The sequence below is a fragment of the Canis aureus genome, chromosome 13 (assembly GCF_053574225.1).
Source record: "Canis aureus isolate CA01 chromosome 13, VMU_Caureus_v.1.0, whole genome shotgun sequence".
Lineage (NCBI taxonomy): Eukaryota > Metazoa > Chordata > Mammalia > Carnivora > Canidae > Canis > Canis aureus.
The window spans coordinates 60,072,632-60,092,687 of record NC_135623.1 but is presented as its reverse complement, the minus strand read 5'-3'; the positions used below and the strand labels follow the sequence as shown (position 1 = coordinate 60,092,687).

The following is a 20,056-nucleotide window of genomic DNA, read 5'->3' as shown; positions in this document are numbered from 1 at the left end:
AGTAGTTTTATCCCCACCATATAGATAGTAAACTGGGGCTTAAAATTGAGTTTGTACTGGAATGGGTAGTTAATAAATGGCAATGCCAGAATTTGCTCCCATGTGCACTGATTTCGAAGCCATTGCCTTTAGCCACGATGCTACTTGTCTCTATATTTTTTAGCTTAGCCACCATCAGGTACTACGTACATGTGTGCGCACACACACACACACGCAGGCACACACACATGAAAGGGCCTTATAGGTAAAAGCAGTTAGATGTAACTGTCTAGAGATAAACTAGACAACATGATCTTTATAAGAAAAAACTTATAATTGAGACCAAAGAATAGTTCAATTCCATGAAGAATTTGCTGCTCACTTACAGATAATCGTTCCAGGTCAAGGTTGATCTACATTTAGATTCCTTTGATAGTATTTTGCCCTCCCTCCATAAAATAAATCTTAAGTATTGCCAATTTCCATGCTGATCTAGAAAAAGAAGAATAAAACTCCTGTCTGATCTAAACTCTTAGTCTAATACTTGTTATTAGAAATGAGCTAAATCACTATGTAGTGTGTTTCTCCTTCTGTCTTCTGAAACAACATTCTTCAGTTGAGGGAACTATCACTCATTATAACCTCAATCCTGCATTGACTCTGCCTCCCGGAGCTGGGAAGAGCACCTTTGCCTTTCTGGTCAGGAGGTGTTGGAAGCTGAGACCTTGCCTGAGGGAGAGCTGGGAAGATAAAGCCAACACCTACAGAAAAAAGTGGTGAGACGCAAAGGGCCCTCAAAATGTCCTTCTTAGCGGATCCTCATAGTACTCCAGGAACTGGACCCATGCCCAGGCTCCTCTCAATTCTTTGAGCTAGTAGACTTGTCCAGCATGTCCTTCCTTCTAGGCAAGCTTCAGATAGATTCCTGTCATTGGTCATCAAGAGTCCCAATAAACACAAGCAATGTTTCCAAAATAGTATGTGGAAAAAAGGCTAATTCTTATTATTTCTTAAATATTTTGATTGTGTAGATCTTTGTACAGAATGACACATTTTATTGCAGAAAATATTTGAAATAGCTGAAGTTTACAAGCTCATTAAAGTATGAAATGAGACGAACCTGTTAAATGGTTATATTAAGGTAAATATCAAAGGACAGAGTTTTTAATAGGAAAACCTTCTATGTACAATGGTACAATTCAATTGAGTTAACTTCTCATCTTAATGTTTAGTCTTATCACAAAAATGAGTTAATAAAATTATTTACAGGATTGAATCAAAGGACCACAGGGCTTACCTATAGTATATACATATATTACATTAGGACTCTTTGTATATCATGAAATTCATAGAAAATTTTAAAAAACACAGATTGAGTAATCGATGTCTTCATAGATTTTTGCAGATGGTTTTAATCTGATTCTTCACTGCTGAAGTAAGAGCTGTCACAGTATTCAGCCGTGTAAAGGAATTTATGAATAATTGGGTTCATCTTCGGTATCCAGTGTCGGGGAACAAGATATGTTGAAAGATTAAATAAATCTACAAATACCTTGTATCTGTCACTGGAAAAACATAAATATACAGATGGTGTATATTTATTGACATGAAATGTTTAAAATTGTTTATCAAAAAATTTTCATTTCTCAGGTGATTTTTATGTCATAATTATTATTTAATGTTATGCTTCCTTATACATTATATATTACATTTTGTGTATATTATGTATGTATTAGTAAGGAGTTAAGGCATATAACTTCTTAAGATCATCTTCTTTTCGTTCCATATCCAAAGTTCATGCTCATAAAATAGTATTATGTGTTTCCTTGATCCTAACCAGGCTGGTTCAGATTAAAACCTAGAGTCTTATGATTGTCATGCTACCTTTATAAAGATAAGGGAAGGTGTACTCTTGTGTCTGACTTTTAAAAGATAGTATGCAAAATTAAAAAAAATTAAAGCATACAAAATTCTTAGTTGAATGTTCATTAGAAAATATTTCCCACCTCCAAAGTAGCTGTCAAGTAATTGACATGGATGGATTAATAAATTAAAATGCCAACTTTTAGATTCATAGTAAATATCTATAAAGGTTGTTTTAACATTTACAATCTTGTGTGTTAGTTATTTGAATTGTTGCTGTTTTATAGCAGACGAGCATTTGCTTTTGAGGTCAAATTAGAGTTCATTTCTGCTCTCTGTTACTTTGCAACTTGTGTGACCTTGGATGAGTTGTCTAACCCTCAGTGTCTTGGTTTCTAACTCTGTAAAATAAAAACTAGAGCCCCTTCTCCCGACCAGGCCTTTGTAAAGACTTAATGAGATAATGGCACACTAGAAATGCTATTTGTGTTCATTATTACCACCATCCACTGATGTGTAGGGTCATGTGGTACAGACAATCATTTACTGTTTCATGTTTACAGAATGTATTCCCCAGGGAAAGAGAAAATATGTGATGACTATGAAAATTCAAATCAATGAATTTTATAAGTAGTATAGAGTGTGTTTCTAAGTAAAGTGAAAATTTATAAGAAAGATGAAAAATTGAACCTGTGTGTCTTATAATTGTCAATCTAATAATAAGAGTAGGGATGGAAACCATATACAATATGAAGAATTTTGGAGACTAAATGTGAATATGTATACAATGGAATATTACTCAGCCATTAGAAACGACAAATACCTGCCATTTGCTTTGATGTGGATGGAACTGGAGGGTATTATGCTGAGTGAAAGAAGTCAATCGGAGAAGGACAAACATTATATGGTCTTACTCATTTGGGGAATATAAAAAATAGTGAAAGGGAATAAAGGGGAAAGGAGAAAAAAATGAGTGGGAAATATCAAAAAGGGAGACAGAACATGAGAGACTCCTAACTCTGGGAAACTAACAAGGGGTGGTGGAAAGGGAGGTGGGCAGGGGGTGGGGGTGGACTGGGTGATGGGCACTGGGGGGCACTTGATGGGATGAGCACTGGGTGTTATGCCATATGTTGGCAAATTGAATTCCAATAAAAAATAAAATTAAATGTTCAAAACAAAAAGAATAAAAATAAATGTGAATATCTAATTTATTCTTGAGCTGATTCTCCTTTCTTACGGGGCCTTTTAAGTTTTCCCATTTTCCTATGTATGTATCTATCTTTATATCCATCTATAATGTTGGGAACATTAAATACATTAAAAACACAAATGTCCTATAGATCTTTCTAGCATGTTTTAGGTGCTAAATAAATGTTGGTGCCTTTCCTTGACCTCTTTCCTTCCTGGGCACTCTCTGGAATAGATGGAAGTAGTATTTATAACACAGAGTCATACTAGGAAATAAGAAACTATTTTTTCAGCTGTGTCATTCACCTGGGCAAGAGGACATTAGCCGAATAAATGATAATTGTTTGAGTCTAGTCCAAACTTGAGCCAGAATGAGTTGAAAATGTTCCTACCTGGATGAACTCCCTCATATCCTCATAGGTCATGCCACCACAAATAATGCCTCATTTCATCTCAGGATCAAAATGATGAAGTTCCAGAACTAAGAATTTTTATAATGACCTCTCTAATAGGAATGCCTTCATCTAACCAGGATAAATGTGTTGTTAGCAGTTCGGATGAGAGCAAGTATAAATCACATTTCCTAGATAATGTATGTGTATGTAGACGAACCAAGAATCAGTGACTTCCACCAAGAAAAACAGGTGAATTTCCCCCAACTTACCTCACTGTTGAGCGCAGATAATGATAGCCAGAGGACCCACCAGTGCCAGCTTTGCTGCCCAGCATTCTGTGCACCATGCACACGTGGTTATCTAGGCAAACACACAAATTAACTCCATGGATCTTTTTCTGCCATTAGTTCCACAATTTTCTAAAAGCAAGTGGTTGGTAATGATTATTGCTCCCTGAGAAAATGTTCACACCTTATCATTTAGCCGTATGGAAGGTTTGCAGGTGAGAGCCTGATGAGACCAGTAGGTTGCCTGGCACCCCACTTGGCTCAGGCTACATGCATATGAATCCATCCAAAATAATGATGGACTAGCCTGTGAACACAATAGGAAAGAGTAGGGCCAAATTATGACACTCACAAGCCCTCACCACCTTTGCCTTCATGGGTCCCTTTCTCCATTTTATATATATATATATATATATATATATATATATATATATATATATTACACAGACATATATATGTATATACATATATATACACACATATATACATATACATATATACATAATATATATAATATACATATATACACACAAGTAATACACACACATATATAAATTATATTTTAAAATTGTATTGGCATAAGGATGAATAAGATATGGTTATATATTAACACATTCTATTTAACCTGAAGTTATTTTTTTCTTCTGACTATTAAATAGTTTCATGGAGCCCCAAAGATAGTCTGGGCCCTTGGTATTATGCTTGCTGTGTATAATGGGTAAATGGCCCTGGGAGAGAATAACTGTTGGGCAGATTTAAAAAAAAAAGAAACAACAACAAAAAACACAATTCATTCACACACAAAGGAGGAAAGAAAAGATAGCAGGAAAGGGAGCAGACAGATGGAGAAAAGGATTCAAGATATAGGATGAGAAGGAATAATTATCAGGGTTGAGGTGGTCATGCTGGAAGGTGTGAGGAAGGGACACCTGGGTGGCTCAGTGGTTGGGCGTCTGCCTTCGGCTCAGTTTGTGATCCTGGTATCTGGGATCAAGTCCCGCATCAGGCTCCCTGTGAGGAGCCTGCTTCTCCCTCTGCTTGTGTCTCTGCTTCTCTCTTTCAGTCTGTGTCTCCCATGAATAAATAAATCTTAAAAAAAAGAAGAAGGTGTGGGGAAACTTACATCTCCATTTAGTCATGAGTGTGTCTATGTCCATGAGAGAAGTCAGCAACTGAAAAGGCACCTGGAATCTAGGCTCTTCCCTAAAGAAGAAATAATAATAAAAATATATCTATTGAAGCAACTCTAGTGTGTTCAGAAGGGCATGAGTTTTGTAATCTGTTGGCTCTCCAAACAAATGTCAACTTCACCTGTTAAGAGCTGCAGCAGCTCTGAATTACTCTCTCAGTCTTAGTTTCTTAGTCTCAAAAATGAGGATACTACTAATCAGCTTATAGTATTTGTTTAAAGGGTCTAGAATATTCCATGTAATACATGTAACCAGCCAGAATCACACTCAACATTGACACTCATTAAAAGATAGACATAGGAGCACCTGGGTGGCTCAGTTGGTTAAACTTTGGATTCTTGGTTTCAGCTCAGGTCATGATCTCAGGATCCCGAGATCAGGGTGCCCATCTGGCTCCAGGCTGAGTGTGAAGTTGGCTTCAGATTTTTCTCTCTCCCTCTCCTTCTACCCTTCCCCCCAGTTCCCACACATGTGCACACATGCTCTCTCTCAAAAAAAAAAAAAAAAAAAAAAAAAAAGCCTTAAAATTAAAGAAACAAAAAGTAGACAAATACTCTATTTCAGATTCACCAGCTTCTTATAGGCAAACTATATTAAAACTTCTTCTAGGCAAAAATATTAAAACACAAAAACAAAAACTGCTTTTTTATTTCCTCTCATACATTTTTTTCCCTTTCTTTATCTAGTCATTCAACACTCAGTACATTTTCTGCTTCAGGTACATAAACTTGAGTGGCATACATTTAGTAGAAGTTTAGGAAAAGAGTAAAAAATTTTGTTGATGTTTCTGAAGGAATGAATTTGAGAAGATTAAAAAATCAAATATAAGAGGTCCAATAAATGCGGTTTTATTTTTGTTTTTGTCTTTAATGTTTACTAGTGTGCTCTCCATTGTTCTGACACATTTAATTTATGAAACATGAAGATAATGCCTTCATACCAATGGAGTGGGAGTACATGGACATTTAAGGGACACCCCAAACACTTTGGACAGTAAAGACAATTTTACTTGTAATTGCAGAATAAAGAGAAATCAGTTTATAAAGTTGCTTTCACTTTATCACTTTTTAAAAATTTCATAAAACAGGAATACTCTACAATAATGTTTAATGATGGAAGACATTTTTATGACTGAGTTTCTGAGTAGATTAAACTTAGGCCATTTAGAAAATGTCATGTCATATAGAATATTGTAGAATTCAATAAAAAGCAAGTTTAATTGGTGTGTGGTATGTATATTTTTACCCACTATAGGGGTAAAGTTACATTCTTACTATCTAGAATACAAATTAATGAATGTCACAATTATTTTCTAAGATTTCTCCCAAAACTAAATGACTTCTTAAAACTATGATTGCAATTCATAAGCTTTATACTTGATATATTATCTGTACCCACTCCTCAGCTTCTGCTTCTACTCTTCTTTGCTTTTACCTGTAAAAATATATCATCAAGGCCCCCTGAAGTGCTCTGTATGACAATCGTCTTTCACCTGCAAGAAACAGTGAGTTTCAATATAATGAGGAATTTAAGGCAGTCATATTAATTTGGCATCATGATCTTAAATAATTGAGTTTCATATGTTTTTAGAAAACAGTAGTTTGGTTTAAATTTTTTATTCCTTAGATTTTACAAAGCAAATTAATATATATTTCAAATATATATGTAATACATATTTTATATATGCACACTTTATATATATAATACATATGCCTTTAAAATATATATGTATGCATTTTAAATTTTCATGACCTTTAAGTATCATGTTAGGAAAACTTGATATAGAAAATATTTAACTTCTATACTAAAATATATTTAAGTCAAATAGTATAATGACTTACTTTATAAAAAATAAGATTAATTCAGAGGTTCATTTGAAAGTATTCTTATACTTCTAATTCACTCAAAATAACCTAAATTACTTGAAATCATTTGGCTTCAAGGAGTACAACCATTATATAAAATCTCTTATAAAAAATAAAATAAAATAAAATAAAATCTTTTATGGGTGCTCTACTAAAAGGCTTTCTTCTATCTGCAGAAAAACAAGATTTTTGCTATTCTTTACAGGGATTTTATAGAAAACAGACGAACAACCTTTAAGTTTGTAGCATTTCATAGTAATTTCATATACCGCTATGCCTTGTACTTATGTTATAAAAATTAATTTTACCTTCTATTCCACTCATTTCCAAAAAAATTATAAGTAATTTGTAATAAAAGTTCCAAATACAAATGAACACAAAAATTTCAAACACATAAAAGAGTTAAATAATGAAGGTATTGATGATATTACTGGTCAATGAGCTTCAGAAAATAATATCCCAACATTAATTATGCCAGAAAATCTAAATATGTGCTTTCCCCTGTCTATTTGGGAAACTGATTTCCTCTGTCAAACCACCCTTGCCCTCACAATAATTATTCCTCTGCTCTGTACTGCTGTATTATTTACAGTTACACTGCTTATCTTCATTTCTGTCTTTATTTGGCTGTGAACTAAAATGCACTCCTATTCAATTTCTCCTGGTATCCTGTATGTCTGATACATATGAAAGCTTCTGACTAATGTCTTTGAGATATATTGGACACACAAACTTACCATATAAAGTTATAGCAGAAAAAATTAACCTTATTCATGTTTCTGTGAGCACGATATAAAGTTTCATTTTATTTCTCCCACATAAGATTTGGTATTTTAATCTCACAGTCATACATTACGGGGAAAGGACTCAGAATAAAATACTCACCTTTACTATAGAGATGTTCATGACGTTTCTCATCAAATAAGGAGAGTAACACTTCTTTTTGTTTCTGAAATTCAGCCATCTGTTCCTCTTTTTCCTCTGACTCTTCTTTAGCCTTTGGGAAAAATATTGCATTAATATTCTCAGGAGAGATCACAGATTCTAATTTTGGAAAACATCTCTTGTGAGAAATAGACTCACAGGAGCAAAAAGGGTATAGTTTCTGAAGGAATATTTGCCTTCTCATCTAATAATATAACTTGGAAATTATGGCTTATGAGATGAGTCTTCCTCACACTCCCTGGTTCTATCCTTTTATTTAAGTTTACATGATTTGTTAATCTCAAATGTTATTTTCATAAATATCATGAGAAATGGACTCAGAGGGGCAAAACTGGAGACAACTTACAAGTGGCCAATAATCTAATTTTAGACAGTAATTTTTTAAGACAGGAAGGAAAGTAATTTCACGTAGGAAAGGTTAAGAATTTCCAGCCAGAAAAACTATTAACTCTATTAAAATTCTATATTCAGTATAGAATTTATATTCTATAATTTCTTAGATATTTTCCACACTCAGATATTTATTCATTTGAAATCTGTTGAACCATTTAAGGAAATTCTTATACTTCTGCCTACTACAAATGCTTTACTTACAATTCAATTAATTGAGCTGAAGCAAAAATCAGTTAAGTCAATTATTTCAGTTTGAACAATCACTCATGTGGTAAGAACTTGTATGCACATTATTGTCAATTAATTATTCATTTATTTAGTAAATGTCACGCTAAGGTGATAGAGATAAAATTGTGAGCAAAAATTGAGTTCCGTGAACTCATGCAGTAAGTATACCATCTGGTGGGAAAAAGACATCGAACAAATAATTACCTAGGCATTATACTGCAAGTGTGGACAGTAGAATATAGGAGCAGAATATATAATGCCATGAGAACTTAACAGTAGTGAGGAGGTCAGGGGAGATCCTTTTTTTTAGGATTTATTTATTTATTTTACAGAAAGAGAGTATGAGTGCATGCATGTGAACGGAGTTGGGGGGAAGGGAAAGCGAGGCAGAGGGAGGGATCTCAAGCAAACTCCCCTCTGAACATGAAGCCTGATCCCAGGACCCTGATATTATGACCTGAGCCAAAATCAGGAGTCCAACGCTCAATGGACTAAGTCACCCAGATGTCCCAGGGGGAGATCTTTTTGAAGTTCTCCTGGAGCCAAGACTTGAAGAATGGAAGGAGTACCTGGGGAAGAATATTCTAAGCCCAGAGAATAACATATAAAAAGACTCCGTGGTGATAAATTCAAAGAATTAAATTTACTGTAAAGAAATTCAATATGGTTGGACCACATGAGATGATGAATCACCTTGAAGACTATGTTAAAGGTTTTTATCTTAATTTTAAAAACAATTGGGAGAAAAACAGGTTTTATGCAAAAACAAAATGTGATCAGATCTGCATTTTAAGAAGATTGCTCAAATTGCAGTATGCAGGATAAATTGGAATGGAATCATATTGGGGAGAAGTAGAATAGTTGAGAGAAATTAAGAGTCCAGGTGAAAAACGAGTAGTTTTCATGTGATTGAGGGTGGTAGATAAAATGGAGATATCTGACACCTATTTAGAAAGTAAAACTGGTAGGATTTGGTGATAAGTTGAAGAAGTGATTGAAGAAGAGGGAAGCGCCAAGGATCAGTTGTACATTTCAGACTTGACAAACTAGATGGTTTATAAGAAAAAAATTTCTTCAATTTGTAGAAGACTGAGTTGATATGAGGAGGAAAGGAAAAGGAAAGCTTGGTTTTATCATTTTGTTTTTGAGAGGACCAGGGGGAAATTATAAAGTAGGGTGTGAGATAAGTAATTTGAAACAAAGAGTTATTTATGCTGGAGATGAATGTTTGGGAGTTATTGGTATATAAGTAGATATTAAAACATTGGGTATAAATGAGTTCATGTGGTGAAAGAGTGCAGAGAGAGAATACAAAGTGTCTAAGACAATGCAATGCAAAATCCTACCACTTATTGGTCTGAGAAGAAAAATGAGCCAGTAAAAAAGGGACAAATCAAGACAATAAGGGCCAGTGATCTAAAGGAAGACAATGTCATATATTAAATCCAAGGGGAAATTTTTTTCAAGAAAGAATAAGGAGCCATTATTATTGAATGCCACTAGGAGATGAAGTAAAATAAACTAAAATGAAGCCATTGGATTTATATACCTGGAGGCCTCCTATGAATGATGGGACAAGAAGACAGACTGATTTGGGTTGAGGATTTGATGAGAAATAAATAATTATGCTAACTATGTGCTAAATACTGTACAGATATTAATCTAACTTAATGCTCATAATAATCCTACGAGGAAAATACTCTTATTTTCTATTTTACCATTGGTGAAAGCAAAGCAGAGGGAGGTTACATAACAGAAAAGTTCAATGTCACAGTCATTAAGAGATGAAAGTGAGACTTGAACCCATGCAGTGTGACTTCAAAGTCCCTGCTTTAAGAACTAACCTGATACAGCCTCCTCAGATATAGAATTGAAACAATTCTTTCGAAAAAATGTAGTTATGATGAGAGGATGAGGGGGTAGCTTGAGGGAAATGAAGAATCAACAGTATCTTTCTTAAGTGAAAGAAATTTTAACCGAGAGGCAACAGGAAGGGTCCAACAAATATACATGAGCCCATGGTAAATTATATGGTTAAATATATTTGGTTGACTGGTCTTTTGTGAGCCTACTTCTGTCTAAAATTGCTCATGATATGAAATTTTCAATAGAAATAAAAAGATCTATTAATCTGATATATTTATCTAAAATAAAATCATGCCGATTATGAACTCTTTATTTTGTATTATACACAAATAAAATCATTCATGTAATATATTTCTTGCAGATGCATTTGTGAAAGAAAAAGAATATGAGAAAAATGGAAGTTTAAGAGAAAGCTGGAGATTTCTTAAATAAAATTTCCAATAAATAAAATATCTACTTATGGCATCATAAATACCTGAATTCTTATGAATTCTTCTTCCAGGCCCTTGACAATGTTGTTTTCAAGCTTTCCCCAGAAGTTAAATCCATGTGGCTCTAAACCTGGTGTTCTTTCCAGCCATGCCTGAAGCATTATTTTTTTAAGTAAATATATTGTAGAATTTTAAATAATGTAAAATACATTGTATCTAATATCTATGAACTTGAAATAGGAAATTTTATTAATTTTGAGAAACATATGTCATAAGTGTTTTTTATGTATATTTTCCCTTTCCCTTCAACTTCTTCACTTAAAGAACAGCAATTCATTATATTTCATTTCTTAGTCTTTAAAGCAATCATATAATAATATTTACTCATTATTTATTAAGAAATATAGGATTACAGAAATCCCAATTTTGTTCTATAAATGTATGCACATATCTAAATGTTGTTAAATATAGGATTACAGAAATCCCAATTTTGTTCTATAAATGTATGCGCATATCTAAATGTTGTTTGAATGAAGTCTTCTGGTTTATTCTCAAAATAAATTATGGCTTAGGAGCTGAAGGAATTATGACATGCTTATGATATGCTCTCTTCTAAATGTAGAAGCATAGTATACTTAACAACTATGGCATGAACTAACTATTGGATTATTTTAAGAGTCCACAAGAATTGGTTTTTTTTTTTTTAATGTACTTTACTTTGATTCCAGTATAGTTAACACAGAGATTTTTTTTTCATGTAAAAATGAAACAAAATTCATGCATCTCTTTGGATTCTCATTTAACCTATTTTTGGTTTTGAAATTAGCTTTGTGATTCTTTCCCTCCCATCTTTATGAGCTATTATTTGGCATCATATATAGCATATTCACCTAAATCCACATTTACAATACCAAGGGCATTAGTGTGCAGAGTAGAAGTCAGTAAAGAAAATTTTAATTTGCAAAGGGAAAAACCATTATGAAGGAAATCAAAACCATGTAACCTTGATTTAATAATTTACTTATGGAGAAACAGTAGTCCCTTAAGACCTTGTATAGACTCATAGAGAATTAAGATATGAAAAAAACAAATTCTGAAGACTCTACTCTTAGTAATTTACTTTAATTGAGAAAAATACTTAACTTGTGGAACTGTTCAATTATGGACTATATTTTTAAAAGTAAAGCTCACTAAATGACTATACTTAGCTTAAAAATCAGCTAAGTGTTGTTTAGTAGGCTTGTTTAAAAGAATTGCCTTATAACATGAGAAAGTTATTAAATATGAACATAATTGATTATATAAATATTTCTGAAACTCTCAAGATAGTTCGTTATATTTTAAACATTTTAATTAGTTGAGTTTAAGTATTTTTATAAATTCTCTCTGTTCCTACTTACAATTAATGTGACAAAACAGCTGAGTTTTAAAATTTTGACCTAACAGAAGCTAAATTAATAAGATGTCAGGATAGTATTTGAGCATACGTACCTCCACCAGTTGCAGTAGTGTTTGCTCCTGCTCAGACTTAAGTAGCAGTTCATTATCTTCTCCTTTGAAGTTATCACGATAATGTCTTCTGTTGTAAGGGACCCTCAAACTCTGAAGGACACCTATCTTGTTTTCTAATAGTCGGAATTGCAAACTCTGGAAGCCTGATGCTGGAGATAAGTACTCTCTGAGGACAAATGGAGGAAGGCAAGAGAAGAGAAAGAAGAGAGGAGCTGACATTACAAAACACTGATTTCTTCTATTTTGAGAGGTCATCAGTTTTACTCTCTTAGGTATTACCAAGAACACTGACGCAAAACTGCCTAGAGTTGGACCAGTGATTTGACCTTGCTGAAGAAAAACAATGAGCTGTCTAAATATCATTGTTGCTGTCGATTAATACATTTAAAGATGGAATGTTTATATAGTTTGGGCAATGGCATATATGCATGTGTGTACATATATATACGTATACACGCACATACGTATATGCACATATGTTTATGTGTTTGTACACCAATTTTTTTTCCTGAGATAAAGACACATGGACATTGAGCAATACTGCTTATTCTATAGTGCTGAAAAGATTCTTTATACATATTATTCAATCCCTCCTAAAATTTGTATTCTTGGGGGATCCATGGGTGGCTCAGCGGTTTAGCACCTGCCTTCAGCCCAGGGTGTGATCCTGGAGTCCCGGGATCGAGTCCCACGTCGGGCTCCCTGCATGGAGCCTGCTTCTCCCTCTGTCTCTCCCTCTCTCTCTCCCTGTGTCTCTCATGAATGAATAAATAAAATTTAAAAAAAAAATCTGTATTCTCGGATGTCATCATTGACCTCACTACCTAGTATTATTATGAGCACCAATGAGATACTACCAGTAAAACAAATGAGATATCACCTTGCACAAAATAGGCAATCAAAAAATGTTATAATTCCCATCCTACATCCTTCTAACTCTTCTATTCTTCTAAGCTTTCTTCACCTAATTGATTGTAAGACTTCAATTTTTAAAAACCACCACAAAGAAATTTTACTTGACCATCACACATGTTGGAGACGCTGCCTGTGATATCCTTAAATGCACCTGATGTTCTTAAGAAAATCTCTTCTCCAATTTTAGTATGAAAAAGCTTTTTTTAAAAAAAAATATATATATGGCTTTGGCTGCCTGGAAATGCAGAGCTGATGCTTATAGTTCAATCCATAACTTAAACTGATACTTTTGCTGACAGGCTTCCTGTCAACTCTTGTTTCTCTTGTATTTTTAGTTTTGCTATTTTTAAAAATGTAGTTATATGCATTGTGTCAGTCATGTTAGCCATTTTGATAAGTTGTCCAAAATTCCTTTTTTCAAAAGATTTTATTTATTTGAGAGAGAGAGAGAGAGAGCACACGCAGGGGGAGGGGCAGAGGGAGAGGGAGAAGCAGGCTCCCCACTGAGTGGGGATCCAGATGCAATGTGGTGCTTGATCCCAGGACCCAAAGATCATGACCTAAGCTGAAGGCAGATGCTTCACTGACTGAGCTGCCCACATGGCCTGTCCAAAATACCTTTTAGTGGCTTCTCGGCCTTTTGGCTAAAATCAAGTGTGAAATTCTTTTTAGATAAAAACAAGACACATAACAATGAATTGAAGTTAATTGATCATATTAGGTTCATCTGTAAAAGTGAATGAGGGCATATTTTTTAAAACTTTTCAAATGCTTTGTGATCAAGACTCCCACATGTTTGTAGTGACTCAGTGTCGGTAGGACAGGAGCCTTACTCAGCACACATGTTCCCCTTCTACCCCACCCAAATGAAAAGGCAAATCCCACCGCATTCTTACAAGCCACAGATACACACCTGAAGTCGTTGAAGTCCAAAGCTGTCATCGTTTCCAGAACGGAAAACTGCTGCACCAGTAGTTTAAGGATCACGGCCACTCGGTGCATACGAGTGACAACCTTGAGCATGTTCCTTTCATCCCTGACCTGATGGTTAAGAAATGGAACACAGAGTAATCAATCCTGATTTCTAGAAATACAAAATGGACTACAAACAATAATGTACTCCTAGTAACTTTCTCTGTTTTAAAGAGGAACATTGGGATTAAAATTTGCCATATATATATATATTGAATTAATAGCGACTAGAAGTTGTGTGCAAAGACTGTCTGCAAATTTGGAATCATTTTTCTTTAAAAATAGAAAATTATGTGGAAGTAACTAAGAAGTCAGTTTTGAGACCCAACAGCCACTGATTTCAAAGTCAATTTCTCTCTTAGTTTTCTTTAAGGAGTAAAGGTCAAGGAAACAGAGAAACTTCTGGCTGAGGACTAAACAACACCTGTTTTTATGTTAAGTGTCCATTAACATAAATGGGAATTGTATTGACATGTATAAGAGGAGTATTGTGTGCGCAGAGTTGTCTTGGAGCAGGGGCTCAGAGGCTGCAGGGACTAGGTTGTGTCCTGCTTGGGGAAGGTGTGTAGGAGGAGCAGGGGGCAGAGCTCCGGGTGGAGAGGGTAATTCAGACTTCTGCAATCACCTCAAGCTCTACCCCGCTCTCCGCCCACTCTTGATCCTCCCCAGGCTTTCCCTCGGTATTCCTTTCCTATTCTCTTTTTTCTTTTTCCTTCTTCTTCTTTTTCTTTTAAGTTTTTTTAAAAATTTTATTTATTCGAGAGAGAGAGAAAGAGAAAGATACAGTGAGAGAGAGAATTGGGGTGTGCATTGGGGGAAAAGCAGACTCCCCGCTAAGTAGGGAGCCTCTCCTCTCCCACCTCCATCCCAGGACCCTGGGATCATGACCTGAGCCAAAAGCAGCTTAACCAGCTGACCCACTGAGGTGTCCTCTTTTTCTTTCTTCTACTACACCCTCCCTCCCGCCTCTCTCTTCTTATCATTGTTCCTATCATCCCATATCAAATATTCATTAGAAAAAATCTTTGAAGAAAACACACACACACACAAAAGAAAGAAACACAATTCTGGTACTTGTTAGTTAAAGAATCTATGTTAGCTATTTTGGCAATCCACCGTCATATACAACAACTTTCTTTAAGGGCAAAAAAAAAAAGTTCTAAACAAGAGGCCTGAAATTGAAATTTGAAAGGAACCTTAAAGCAATCCATAGCAATGGCACTGAAAGTATAATTCCACTCTTGTCCATTCAGAAAGGTTTTTAAAATGTTTCCATTAATAATTCCATCATTTGCTGTTAAGTTTTTCTAATAAACAATATTTTTCTACGTGATCAAAAAAAGTATAAACCCAATATAGTGACAAAATTAACTTACATGGCCATTCTGAAAGATCTCTCGAACAGAATCTAATTCCCAGAGGATTTGCTTAAACCAGAGTTCATAAGCTGCAACGAGAAACATCATTGTCAATTGTAAAGTTATGGGAGCTTTTTTTTGACCATAATTCTCTGAAAGACAGGATTAACACATTGAAAAAAATAAAATGTAATTTTAAAGCAATAAATACCAATATAGTCTTACATTTTTGTGAAGAGTCTAAATCTTCATCATCTACCTCTCTTAGTACCAAGCACAGTGCTTAGCATGAAATAAATAATAGGTGATTATTTTACGAACAAAGGAACTAAATAACCAATGTAGTCATTAGATGAGCATAAAATATCAAAAATCTTAGAGATTCCTGGTGCATTCTAATTTGGTGCTATTGTATGGGTAAGGCTATGTTTCTGTACTAAGTAGAGGAATCAAATATAATTTTAAATTACGTTTAAGAAGACTTCCAAGGGATCTAATTTTCATATTTGGACTAAGAGCAAATCAAATGTTTATTTCTCAGTTTCTATATCTTTTTTTCAAGTTTAACTTTGTGTGGCTAGTTCCATAACCCCACTGACCACATATCATAACTGAAGGCTGGAAGGACAAGTCTCCCTACCAAATCATGATAGCTCCCATTTCTTGTATGCTTATCACATGCTACACCTTGGGGTAAGTGCTCAATGCACATTAGTTTATTTCATCTTCACAAGGACGCTATGAATGAGAAGATAAAATAATTGTCTCCATTTTGCAGGTGGAGAAATAGAATTCTTGGTCAAAAAACCTGACCAAAGTCACACAATTTGTAATGGTACAGATGGGATTCTGAACAGTTTTCTGATTCCAAATCTGGGCTACCCTGCCATGATACTTCTATTAATTTTGTCTTGGCTAAGACAATAAATGTAATAAAAATGTAAGCATGAAAACAGGAGAGGTAACATATCAAGTCAATTATTTTCTATCTTATTTTTTTACTCTAAGGTGTTGATCATTTTAACCAGTCAGTGAAGCAAACAACCATTTGAGAAAAAGACATGAAGAACAGATAGGGAAAGAAAGCACATCTAGAAATGGACCACTGACTAGCATGAGTCATTGGACCTTGTCAGACAAAGGACTATATTACGGCACCAACAATCTTAGAGTCAAATTTAATATTCTGAGCTCACAACCTCTTTAAGACATATATTCAAGAAATTTTGTGCACAATTTCAATGAGTTCAGGGACTTTCTAAACTCCCAAAGTCACAGATTCCTATGTTAAAAACCACTGTCCAGAGGTAAGAAGCCTGAGGAGAATAAACGCACATTTTAGACAAATTTTACATTTCTGTTTTGTACCAGATTATGATTATGTAAAGTCACAATAAATTTGAGTGTCTGTTTCTTGAAAATAGTTTTTTATTTTATTTTATTTTATTTTATTTATTTTTAAGATTTATTTATTATTTTTACAGAGAGAGAAAGAGTGAAGGGGAAGGGCAGAGAAAGGGGGATAGAGACTCTCCAGCAGACTCCCCCTGAGTGAGTAGCCTGATGTGGGGCTCCATCCACAACCCTGAGAAGATCATGACCTGCCCTGAAATCAAGAGTCAGTCACTCAACCAACTGAATCACCCAGGCATCCCTTGAAATTAGTTTTTTAAAGTTCCAGGTTGAAAAGCAGTAACATCTTATCTTGCAAATTCTTTGTGAAATCCAAGATATAGAATGTTCCCTTGGGTTTAAGAAAAAGCTAAAGTCCTACATGATTCAGTTAGCAATGAAGTTACATAAAAAAGACTGTTACAAAATTCTAAAAGGATGCCTTATGAGAATTTATCTGGCAGCATTTCTAAGGGAAGTGATTCCTTCATCTTTCGCCACCTTAAAGAATTGTGGCTCTCATTACTGTTGGGAAATGCTTGTGGAATAATGACTATCCAACCTTTTGTGCAACTTACCTTGATGAGTTATGATAAAAAGATGTTCATCATGGATTTTATTTCCTTTTATTTCACTTTGAAGTTCCTGTGCATTCAAAACCTTTTCCAACTTTAAACAAAAAATAAAAAGACTAATTTTGTATAAACTTCCACGTATAAGATGGATAAGTAATGAGGATCATATATATAGCATAGTGATCATAGTTAATCAACTGTATTATATACTTGAAAGTTGCTAAGAGAATAGGTCTTAAGTGTCCTCACCACAAAAAAAAGAAATGGTAATTATGTGAAATAATGCAGATGTTAGCTAATGTTATGGTGGTAATCATTTTGCAATATAGAAGTTTGTCAAATTAACATGTTATATACCTTAAATTTACACACTATTATACATTAATTATGTCTCAATAAAGCTAAAAAAAGATTTTTAAAAAGAAAGATTAATTTTGAAGTTGTAAAACTTTTTTTTTTATCAATTTAAATAAGAAGTAGAGAAAAAGAAAAAATAAATAAATAAGAAGTAGAATACAATGCTAAAAAAAAAAGAATACCCAAATTCTCGGGAAGCATTCTATGTCTTTCTAACAAATCATGAGTCTTAATCATAAAGAATGAGTTAAATTTATGATTTTTATTCTTTCCAGAAGAACTTACATTGGGTAGGATTCTATCATTACAAATACAATTGCACTCAATGAGTAACCATATCCTTCCTATCTCTTGAAACTAGTGTGATAAAAGCTTGGTAATTTAGCTCACTGTTTACCTCCCGCTCTTTTACTACCCAAAGAGCCTATTCTAAAAAGATCGTAACATTTTTTATCAGCTCATCCTTAGAAACCCATCATTGAAAGTATCAAAGGCTCAAACAATTCACTTCTTAAAAAATGTAGAAGACAAATAGAATGGAATTTACCCCAGAATTATCTCCAAATACTTCACTTGTAATGTTCCTCTTTCATTTACTAATAATTTCAAGAAAACCTGTATCTCCAACATTTCTACTTTATGATAAGCGATTTTAAAAATACATTTTTCTGGATACATTTGCAATGATCTAGGCTGGGATTTAGTGACCATGTCTTATTTACACAAGTTGTGCAATGCCTGCCAGTTATCTACACTTCATCTTCTCATGTCTACTCTTCTGCTCTAGATTATGCACTCTGCCGTGTACTGTACCTCTGTCAGAGAAGTGAATTTTCACATACGAGTCTCCTGAATTGTTCTAACAAAAGTTGAAAAAGCATACATTTGCATATTTATGTCCAGAAAACTTTTTGATGACTGAGAAAACAAACAAACAAACAAACATACAAACAAACCAAAACACGAAAATGTCACTTCGCAGAATTTAGCTCCTAACCGTGGAAGCTAAACACTGCAAGGCCTCTACCACTTACATGCAGGTAGTTTCCATAGATAAGTCCTCCTTTGCTGGCTCTATTCACACCAGTTTGTGATTTGTCTTCTTCATTGTCTTCTACAGATAATTTTTTAAAAGCACAGCTACAGGTTACGTAAGTGAGGAAAAAAAATAGGAGATCTTGAGAAAGCATAGTAACTAATAAGACGAGTGATCAAAATTCTCTGGCTAATTGATTTTAAAGGAGATTTTTAATGCAAGAATAGGGATGATAATTTTGAATGCTTTTAAAACTCAGAATCAAAGCATTCTTAATAGGCATTTCTAAGAAGAGCTTGGCCATACTTAAAATAGAGGTAAATACTCACCCAAAGTTGTTGCCTAAAAATGGGCACCCACTCATGGTGAGAGCACTGAGGAGAGCTGAGGTTGGACTCTAGACAGAGGATATCATTGACCTTCCCAGATGTTCTACAGCTGCCTCTTATATATCCTGCCCTCCCTGAACCAGCCAATCAGCCCTCTCTGTGTGCTCTGAGGTAGGCTCTCATTTCAGTCTGTCCAGAAGCTGAACTCAGTAAACTTTGGAGAGCATTTGTGTTGGGGACTGTTTGTTTGCTAAAAAAGCAAGATTTCTGCCAGACCAAATCATTTGACTAGCTAAGTTCTGTTTTTATAACCAAAACAACAAAAGTCAAAAAAAAATCAATGGAGGCTAGAAAAAAAAAAAAAAAGAAAAAAAATGACATTTAATTATTTTATTCCAAGGACACATTTGGCACAATGTTAGGATATATAATATAATGAGCTTGTAAAAAACAAATATTTATTCTCTCAGTCTCAGATTTGGCTATTCTTACTACTATTCAGCCAAAAGCTGAACTTGAGTGTGACAGAGGCAGGGTACATGCTCATACCCCATTTCCATCTCGTTTTTACTGTTTTTCTGGTCTAAATCTCATCTAATAATTAGCAGCAGGTGGCCTGCTGTATTGTATTGGAACCTAAATGGACATTACTAGTTTACTGTTTACCTTATTGTCCCATAAGCAATTATGGGACAATGGGAATCATCCTCACTGGGTACTTTGTACAGAATGTAAAAATAATAATAAAGAGCCCACAATTCCAAATAATGTCAGTGATAAAATATTTTTCCTAGAACACATTATTTATTAGTTTAACTTCTCAATTGTTACTTTGAAAACTATTGAACCAGGCCAGGAGCTCCATCACCCTGTCCTTTGTACAACCACGGCTACGCACTAACCACTACATGTAGAGTCAGTATTTCTCATCAATTGAATTATCTAAAAAGGTCAATTGAGGTTTAATTTACCAAAGT

General features: G+C 34.3%; 1 protein-coding gene across 1 annotated transcript; it reads right to left on the bottom strand.

Moving 5' to 3' along the window:
* Nucleotides 1-292: 292 nt before the first annotated feature.
* On the bottom strand, nucleotides 293-19,191 carry TDO2 (tryptophan 2,3-dioxygenase). Its single transcript, XM_077846488.1, has 12 exons — nucleotides 19,080-19,191; nucleotides 18,749-18,854; nucleotides 17,361-17,451; nucleotides 15,409-15,479; nucleotides 13,974-14,101; nucleotides 12,125-12,311; nucleotides 10,678-10,785; nucleotides 7,656-7,767; nucleotides 6,340-6,397; nucleotides 4,839-4,918; nucleotides 3,698-3,788; nucleotides 293-1,544 (listed from the first exon to the last, which is right to left on the bottom strand). Exons 1-12 carry the CDS (start codon nucleotides 19,112-19,114, stop codon nucleotides 1,391-1,393), a joined length of 1,221 nt encoding a protein of 406 aa, XP_077702614.1. The 5' UTR covers nucleotides 19,115-19,191; the 3' UTR covers nucleotides 293-1,390.
* Nucleotides 19,192-20,056: the final 865 nt, after the last annotated feature.

Coding starts and splice junctions, on each gene's coding strand:
- TDO2 (XM_077846488.1), bottom strand. CDS start 19,114: ATGAGTGGGTGCCCATTTTTAGGCAACAACTTTGG. Junction 18,855..19,079: donor TTTTTAGGCAACAACTTTGG/GTGAGTATTTAC, acceptor CGTAACCTGTAG/CTGTGCTTTTAAAAAATTAT. Junction 6,398..7,655: donor TGAACATCTCTATAGTAAAG/GTGAGTATTTTA, acceptor TGTTTCTTGCAG/GTGAAAGACGATTGTCATAC.